The sequence below is a fragment of the Canis lupus genome, chromosome 16, assembly GCF_003254725.2.
Source record: "Canis lupus dingo isolate Sandy chromosome 16, ASM325472v2, whole genome shotgun sequence".
NCBI classification, from domain to species: Eukaryota; Metazoa; Chordata; class Mammalia; order Carnivora; family Canidae; genus Canis; species Canis lupus.
The window spans coordinates 5,659,411-5,669,118 of NC_064258.1; the positions used below are offsets into that span (position 1 = coordinate 5,659,411).

The 9,708-nt window shown below is 36.2% G+C and overlaps 1 protein-coding gene across 1 annotated transcript; it reads right to left on the reverse strand.

Moving 5' to 3' along the window:
- Window positions 1-8,166: 8,166 nt before the first annotated feature.
- Window positions 8,167-9,100, reverse strand: LOC112651028 (olfactory receptor 2A2-like). Its single transcript, XM_025433965.1, is given in 2 exon segments — window positions 8,167-8,511; window positions 8,513-9,100. Coding segments are annotated over 2 exon segments (933 nt in total).
- Window positions 9,101-9,708: the final 608 nt, after the last annotated feature.

Here is a 9,708-nt window from a genome sequence, read left to right on the forward strand (position 1 = left end):
CAGAGAGCCACAGACTGGATAAGAAATCTCCTATTTTCTTTGCCTTCTATCCATTTTCATATGAGCACCCATTCTGACCTCCACTCTTAATCACAGTGTTTGAGGTGATGCAGAGTGATGTCAAATGGAGTCAGAATGCCCATGCTTGCAGCCCAGCTAGGAAGAGCTCCGCATGAGAATTTGCCACTGCAGCTGACTATAACACAAACTGACTCAGGAAGGCAGATATCCAGGATATGATTTTTTTTTTTCACCTTGGCCCAGGTGATTTCTGCTGTTTCCGTTTCCTCCAGCAGTAATCCAGATCCTAAACCACCTACTAGTGTAAATAAGTCTCTTCTACATGTGGTGGTGTTAGCTCTAGCTGTTACCTTAAGATTCTGCTTCAATCTAGAGACAATCCCACAGAGGATAGACCTATTCCTCCTTCCAGCCGTCTCCAAAGTGAGAAATCCCAGGGTTGAAAATATTTACTTCACTTTCTGATGTTAGAGAATAATGTAGCTATTGTTCTCTGCACTTACTTTATGATCTGTTCAACATAATTTTCATGACTCTCTGAGGAACTTAGATTTTCCCCGGGGGGTTGGGAGGGTGGGGTTGTGCTTATACTCACTTGTACATGCATACCTATTTCCTAAGGGAAAAAAATTGTTAAACATTCTCCCTGGAAGGAAACAAGGATCATTTATGTTTGTCTTTGGAGGAAATACATTTGGGGAAGACAAGAGCAGACAGATTCATAGAATGCAAATGGATTTGCAAATATCTCAAAGACTATAACCTGAGGCAAATCTCACAATTTATAAGACATTAACACTTGGATGTATGATAGTTCTGCTAATTCAAAGCTCTTATCCCCAAGTTGGTTTACAAGATCTCGGTCTCCCTAATATCTACTAAATGGGTGCGTATGGGGCCAGCGCTGCCACCTGTAAGGGGAGTAAATCCTTTCAAGATGCATATTTTCATCTACTAAAGGAGACTTGGGTGTAAAGTAGTGAGATCATCATAATGACACTGGTGTTTAGTATTTACTGTGTTTCAGGACCTCAGAAATATGCGTCACACATACTATTTTAATATGTTATCTCCATGTTACAGATGTGGAGTATGAAGTTAGAGAAATACAGTAAATCGTCCATAGTCTTTCAACTCCCAGCACCAAGAATAGTACAGATACTAAATCTTTTGCCCTAATTATTGAAGATAAACTCGTTTTTAATAGTTCTTCAATTAACCTCTCAGAGAGGTTCCACTTGCCTTCCTCAATTCTTATGAACTCTTACTGGTTTTGTAATCCTTCTGGAATTCCCATTCATATTTCCTGGTATGACTCATAACCTCAGAAGAGAATGACTTCTATTTCTTGCTGTAGGATTCTTTGGTGTACAGTCTGTATGAATCTAATCTCAAAAATGGCTTCTAAATGTTTATACTGTCTTCTAGCTCTAGGATTGTTGCTCTAGTGCTGTTGCACTGGGCAGTTCATATAAGGTGTCCACATTATTCTTTATCCTAGCACATTTACATCCACACAAGGCATAAGTGATTATACAAGTAATGCAAATTAGTTTTTTCAAATAGGCTTTATAAGAGGAAAGCAAAACAGGAAAATTAGGTGACCTGTTGGTTGAGATAGATGAATCAGAGATGTAGAATTAGTGTTACACACTAGCACATTATCTTCTTGAAATTATTTGGTAATAATAATCAAATGAGATAATATTTTTTTAATATAATTCATTATTAAAGTTTTTGGAGTTAACATCTTTATTAATAGTAGATGCATCTTCAGCGCACCTGTAGACAGAATAATGCGCGCACGCGCGCACACACACACACACACACACCAGTTAATATCTGAATTCTAGGAATTAGTTAAAGATCTTGAAATGCAAAGATTATCATGGATTATTCACAGGGGCCACTATAATCACAAGAATCCTTGTAAGAGGAAAGCAGGAAGTCAGAGAGGAAGAGAACATGCTATGCTGTTGGTTCTGAAAATGGAACCAAAGAATGTAGGCAGACTGGAAAATTTAAAGGACAAGGAAATAAATTGTTCCCTGGAGCCTCCAAAAAGAACACAACCCTGTAAGACCCATTTTAGACATAGATCTTTAGAATTACAGGATATATATTCATGTTGTTTTAAGCCACTAAGTTTGTTGTAATATGTTTCGGCAGTAATGACAAAGTAATATATGAATGATGTTTTATTTTCAGTATTGTTATAAAAATAAATTTATTTCTGACTTCTGTGGGGACTCCAATAAAAATTCAAAGAGAAACTAGTGATTTCTGTTTTTTATTTGAGCATATAAAGAGCTGGGAAGTCATCAGTCCTGTCTTCACAGAAGAAATCTGAACACACTGAAAACCAAACACTCTTCGTCATTAAAAAAGAAATTAATAAGATGCATTTCATTAAAATTAAAAGGTGTGCTCTGTGAAAGACACTGTTAAAAATATGAAGTCAAGCCACAGACTGGAGAAAACCTTTGCACATATAGGAAAAATGACTTGATTTCAAAATATACAAATAACTCAAAACTTGACAAGAAAATAATCCAATTTAAAAATAGGCCAACAGCCTAACAGACATCTCTTCAAGATATACAGATGGCAAATAAGCACATGAAAAGATGCTCCACCATCATATATCATCAGAGAAATGTGAATTAAAATAAATATCACCACACATCTATTAGAATGGCTAAAATCCAGAACACTGATGACAGTAAACACTGATTAGGTTGTGGAGCCCTAGGAACTTCATTCATTGCTGGAGAGAATGCAAAATGGCTCAGCCACTTTAGAAGGCAGTTTGATAGTTTACTATAAAACTAGACATTCTTTTCCCATGTGATCTACCAACTGTGCTACTTGGTATTTACTCAAATGATTTAAAAGCTTATATCTACACAAATACCTGCACACAGATGTTTAAAGCAGATTTATAACTGCCTAAACTTAAAAGCAACCAAGATGCCCTTCAGTAGGCAAATTGATAAATAAGCTGTGGTATATCCAGAGAATGGAATAGTATTCTGCACTAAAAAGAGATGAACTACCAAGCAAAGGCAAAGCATAAAGGAAACTTAAATGCACATTACTATTGAAAGAAGCCAATGTGAAAAAACCTACATATTATATGATTTCAACTATATGACACTGTGAAAAGCCAAAACTATGGAAGCAGCTTTAAGATTAGTGGTTGCCAGGGACTAGCAGAGAGGGAGGGATGAAGGGGTAGAGCACAGAAGATTTTTAGGGAAGTAAAATTTCTCTGTATGATGCTATACTGATGGATACACGTGATTATACACTTGTCCAAACACATAGACCGTACACTAGGAGTGAACCCTAATGTAAACAATGCACTCTGCATGATAATGATGTGCCAATGTAGGTTTATCAATGATAACAAGTGTACCATTCTGAAGGGGGGTGTTATGCATGTGTGGAGGCCAGAAGTATATAGATTATCTCTATACCTTCCACTCAATTTTGCTGTGAATATAAAATTGCTCTAAAAATAAAGTTAATTAAATAAAATGGGCAAAAGATATGAAGAGACACCTTACCAGAAAGATATACAGATAGCAAGGAAGCACCTATACTCAGTAGCACATACTCATCAGAGAATTTCATATTAAAACAAGAATGAGATACCACTCACTGCACATATATTAGAATGACAATGGTCCCAAACCATGGAAATATCAAATGCTAGGCAAGGATGCGAAGCAACGGGAACTTTGATTCATTGCTAGTGGGATTGCAAAATGGCACAGCCACTTTGGAAGAAAGTTTGGTGATTGATTACAAAACTAAGCATACTCTTACCATTTGATACAGCAAAGCATGCTCCTTGTTATTTAGCTGAAGGAGCTGAAAACCTATGGCCACAAAAATCCTGTATGTCAATGTTTATGACAACTTTATTCTTAATTATCAAAACGTAGAAGTCCCAAAGATAAAAAAAAAAAGTTCCAAAGATGTCTTTAATAGGAAGATAAACAAGCTGTGGTGCATCCATGCAATGAAATATTTTTAATAAAAAGAAATGTCCTATATTTCCTATAATGTCCTGTGAAAATCATGAAGAAACCTTAAAACATATTGCTATGTGAAAGAAGCCAAGCTGAAATGGCTACATACTGTATAGTTTCAACTATGTGACATTCTAGAAAAGGCATAACTACAGAGATATTAAAAAGATCAGTGGATGAAGAGAAATTAAGGAATAAGTTATATTTACAACTGCATCAAAACCAATAAAATACCTAGGAATACACCTATCCAAAGAGATGAAAGACCTGAAAACTGAAAAACACTAATGAAAGAAATTGAAGATGACATGAAGAAATGGAAAGACATTCCATTCTCATGGATTAGAAGAATAAGTACTGCTAAAATGTCTATACTACCTACAGTAATCTATGCACTTAATGCCATCCCTATCAAAACACCACAGCATTTTTCAGAGCTAGAGCAAACATTCCTAAAATCTGTATGTAATCACAAAAGACACCAAATAGCCAAAGCAAGTTTGATAAAGAAAAGTAAAGCTGGAGGCATCACAATTCCAGACTTAAAGCTATATTACAAAGCTGTAGTCATCAAGACAGGATGGTATCTGCACAAAAAGAGATACATAGATCAATGGAACATAACAGAAAACCCAGAAAGGAACCCACAACTATATGGTCAATTAATCTTCAACAAAGCATATCCAACAGGAAAAGACAGTCTCTCCAACAGATGATATTTGGACAAACTGTACAGGAACATGCAAAGAATGAAACTGGCCCACTTTCTTACATTATGCACAAAAAATAAATTCAAAACGGATTAAAGATCTAAATATGGGGCAGGAAACCATAAAGCTCCCAGAGGAGAAAAGAGACAGTAACCCCTTGGACATTGGCCTTAGCAACTTCCTTCTAGATGTGTCTCCTAAGGCAAGGGAAATAAAAGCAAAAATAAACTCTTGGGACTTCATCAAAATAAAAAGCTTATGCACAATGAAGGAAATAATCAACAACACTAAAAGGCAATACACTGAATGGGAGAAGATATTTGCAAATGACCTATCTGATAAAGGATTAGTATCTAAAAATCTATAAAGAATTTATCAAACTCAACACCCCAAAAATGAATCCAATTAACAAATAGAAGACACAGACATTTGTCAAGGAAGACACACAGATGGCCAACAGACACATGAAAAAATGTTGATCATCAAAGAAAATAGAAATCAAACCTGCTATGAGCTATCACTTCATACCTGTCAGAACAGCTAAAATCAACACAAGAAACAAATGTTGGCAAAGATGTGGTAAAAGGGGAACCTGTTGGTGGAAATACAAAATGGTGCAGCCACTCTGGAAAACAATATGGAGGTTCCTCGAAAAGTTTAAAACAGAACTACCCTATTGCACTTGCAATTGCAGTACTAGGTATTTACAATGACTAAGGATACAAAAATACTAATTTAAAGAGATACAAACACCCTGATGTTTATAGAAACATTATCTACAATAGTCAAATCATGGAAATAGCCCAAGTGTCCATCAGCTGAGAAATGGATAAAGAAAATGTGGTATACACACATTTTCTTTATCCATTTCACACACACCCCATAACATTATTTAGCCATAAAAAAGAATGAAATCTTGCCATTTGCAATGATGCAGATGGAGCTAGAGTATATTATGCTAAACAAAATAAATCAGAGGAAGACAGATACCATGTGATATCATTCATATGAAATTTAAGAAAAAAAAAGTGATCAAAGAAAAAAATAGAAAGACCAAGAAACAGACTCTTAATTATAGAGAACTGATAGCTACCAGAGGGGAGGGGAGTAGGAGATAGTTAAATAGGTGATAGAGATTAAGGGGTGCACTTGTAATGAGCAGGGGGTGTATGGAAATGTTGAATCATTAAATTCTACACCTGAAACTAATATTAAGTGTGTGTTAAATAACTGGAACTTAAAAACAAATTAAAAAAAATAAGAAGATTAGTGGTTGCTAGGGGTTTGAGGGGAGAGAGGGAGAGATGAATACGCAGAACACAGATCTGTAGAGCAGTGGAACTATTCTGTAGGATACTGTAATGGTGGATACGTGTCATTATACATTTGTCAAAACTCATGGTGTGTACAACACAAAGAGTGAAAGCTAATGTGAACTGTGGACTTCAGTAAATTAAAAAATTTATCAATATTGGCTCACCAATTATAACAAATGTACCACAAATAATGCAAGATATTAAAAATAAGATAAATTGTGTGGGGAAGGATGAGGCAGTACTTGGAATTCTTCCAATTTAGCGCTCGATTTTTGTGTAAGCCAAAAACTGCATTCAAAGTCCATTAATTTTAAAGAAGGACATTTCTGACTTATCTGACAAACAATTGAAAATCAATTTAAATCTGTTATTCAGGTGAAAGTCCTTAGTAAAGAGAACACTTTCAAAACTAAAGGAAATGCTTGGCTAGAGACCACAGAAAAAGACACTTTCTATAAAAACACTAACCTAATGAGTATTGCTCACTATTGTTTCATAAATCCAGAGGGTGTTTTTTAGTACCATGAAATGTAAGTGATAGTTAGTTCTTTCAAACTTATCTCCCATCTCTTGGGGTCATCCCAAACCATTTTAAGATGAATTGATTCAAACACTAAAAATATTGGTAGGAAAATTTATCCAAGAATCTTTACAAGTGAGCCAATCTTGCCATACTGACAATTACCCATAAGCCAGAAATAAATGTTAACGTTAAATAAATGTAATAAATAAATAAATAATGTAATAAATAAATGTAACGTTCCTCAAAGTCTTAGCTTCCAGACCCATTCAAATATTTTCATATGGACTTCATTGACTTGGTCATAATGTGAAATGTGTATGTAAGTTGTTTATATAATTCTGGTTGAATTAAAGATTTCCACAACTTTTCACCATTTACGTGGATATTACTTCAAACAGAATTTAGAGTTTCTTGTTTATTTCACTGTCCTCACAACTGGGGAGAATAGAAGCATGTTGCTCTTCAGTATTTCTTTATTAAAATTATGGTCTTGGGATGCCAGATTGAGCACCTCTCATTACAGTAACAATCAATAAAGACAGCTTTACGTGATAGTTATCAACTGAAACATTTAATATTTTATTGTGGAAAAATATACATAAAATTTTAATGATTTTTAAATCAGTTCAGTGGTATTGAATCATTCACATTGTGAATCATCACCATCACCCATCTTCAAAACTCTCTCATCCCAAACAGAAACTGTCCTCATAAAATAATAGCCCCCTATTCCTCCCCCCCTCCCCGTCCCTATAATCATTATTCTATTTGTTTCCATAACTCTGACTATTCTAGGTATTTCTTTTGCTGCCAGCTTGCTAAGTACTTGCTAAGTATTGTTGAACTTTTCAGAAAACCGATTTGTATTTTGTTTTTCTGTTGAGAGTTTTTCTATTCCCTAGTTTATTTACTTCTGCCCTAATCTTTATTATTTCCCTCCTCCTGCTAATTCAAGATTTGATTTTTCTTTTTTTTTTTTTTTTTCTAGTCCTTTGAGGTATAAAGTAGGGCTCCTGGTGTTTGTCTGAGATGCTACAATCTCCCTATGAAGTATGTTGGAATGTTTGCCTTCTCAGCCTCCCCAACATGACCACCAAACCTGCCATTCCCATCAGGGCACTAAATCATACCAGATGGAAAACCACCACTCAGGCCATCCCCTGAAAGCCAGGAAGTAATACCCATGGTCCACTCCCTCCAGAGGGAAAGTATTGTTAGGAATCTTCTGGTCATGCCACACTGGGCCAGCGATGTAGAGCGACTTGGGCAAGAAAAAATGCCATCAAGTTGCCTGACCACTCTACGATATCTCTTCCTGGCTTTGTGCTTGTCTGGGTGCTGCAGCCTCTTAACTGGTTTTTCACAATAGCAATTTGATCAATAGTATAGTCTCCATGGAGGAACAAGAGCTCAGAAATTTCTGTTCTGCTACCTGGCTAATGAGAATTCTCACCATCAAATCATGCCTCTTCTAGGGGAATTTTGAGTTTTATTGCAACAACAGCCATATCTCTTGGAGAAAAGGAAAAAAGTTCCCTGATACAAAATTCTACCTTCCTTTATATTGTCCTCTTTTTTTGCAATGCTTTGTTGAAGGCAGCCTTCATCTGAGCATTTCTCAGACTGTAAATGAGAGGGTTCAGCAATGGGTTGAAGAGGGTGTAAAACAGGGTAAGGATTTTCTGCTGCTCCTCACGTTGGCTATTGTCTGGAACCAAATAAACCATCATGGCTATGCCAAAGTAGAATCCAACCACACAGAAGTGGGAGGAGCAGGTGGAAAAGGCTTTTCTGCGCCCTTCCTTTGTTTGGATCTTCAGGATGGCCCAGAGGATGCGCATATAGGAGACCAACATCAGAGAAAGGGGCCCAACTAAGACAAACACGCCACCAGCAAAGACTAAGGACTTCATTGATCCAAGTGTCACCACAGGCCACTTTGAGGACAGAGAGGATTTCACAGAAGAAGTGGTTCACTTCCTGGGGCCCACAGAATGTCAACTTTAGGAAGAGAATTAGATGCACTAGGGCCAAGGAAAACCCACATGCCCAGGTAGCAATGACCAGGACCACGCACACTCTCCAGTTCATGATGACGGTGTACTGGAGAGGATGGCAGATCGCCACAAACCGGTCGTAGGCCATCACTACCAAAATCAGGCACTCTGCACCAGCAAAAGTCACAAACAAAACTATCTGCATAGTACATGAGACAAAGGAGATCGTTTTCTTGTGCTTCACTAGGTTTTCCAGCATATTGGGCAGATTGCTGGAAGCATAGCATATGTCAATGATAGCCAGATGAGAAAGGAAGAAATACATGGGGGAGTGCAGTCTGAGGTCTAGCCAAATGAGTCCCAAGATCATGCCATTTGCCAGCAAATTAAAGATATATAACAGGGAGAAGATACAAAAGAGGAGCACTTCAATGTCTTCACTGAGCTGGAATCCCACTAGAATAAATTCCGTGATCCACGATTGGTTGCCCTCCATTCCTTAATGATAGTTTATAAAGGACTAAAGTGGGATAGAAAAGTCAGAGCTGGTCACCAATGAAAATTGAAGTTATTTACCTCAAAATGAACTCAAAGGAGGCTTGTATGCTTGTCCCTACTTGACTTCTTTCTCCTCCAATTATTTTTTTAGTTTAAAATTTTTATTCTGAAATAATTCAGACTTTCAGATCAGTATCCAAAAATTAAAACAATACTACTATATACATATTACCAGATTGTTTTAAATCTTTATTATTTCTTTTTCTCCATATACACATTGTTTTCTGGACCACATAAGAGTAAAATGTAGCCACAATGCCAATTTGTCCCTAAACTCAATTGATTTTTTTTTTTTCTAAAGAACAAGATTTACTATCTTCAGGATAATTTTAAAAAATCAGGAAATGTAACATTAACATGATTCTGTATTCTAGATACAGATTTTTCTGTCCCTCTAGTCCAAGGCATAATCTAATATTATGCATTTTATCTCCTCTAATCTGAAATAATCACTCAGCCTTTACCTTGAAATTGATATTTTTGAATGTATGTCTCTTGATTTGGGTTTTCCATTGATTACCCATTTTTTAGTTCAAAATACACATT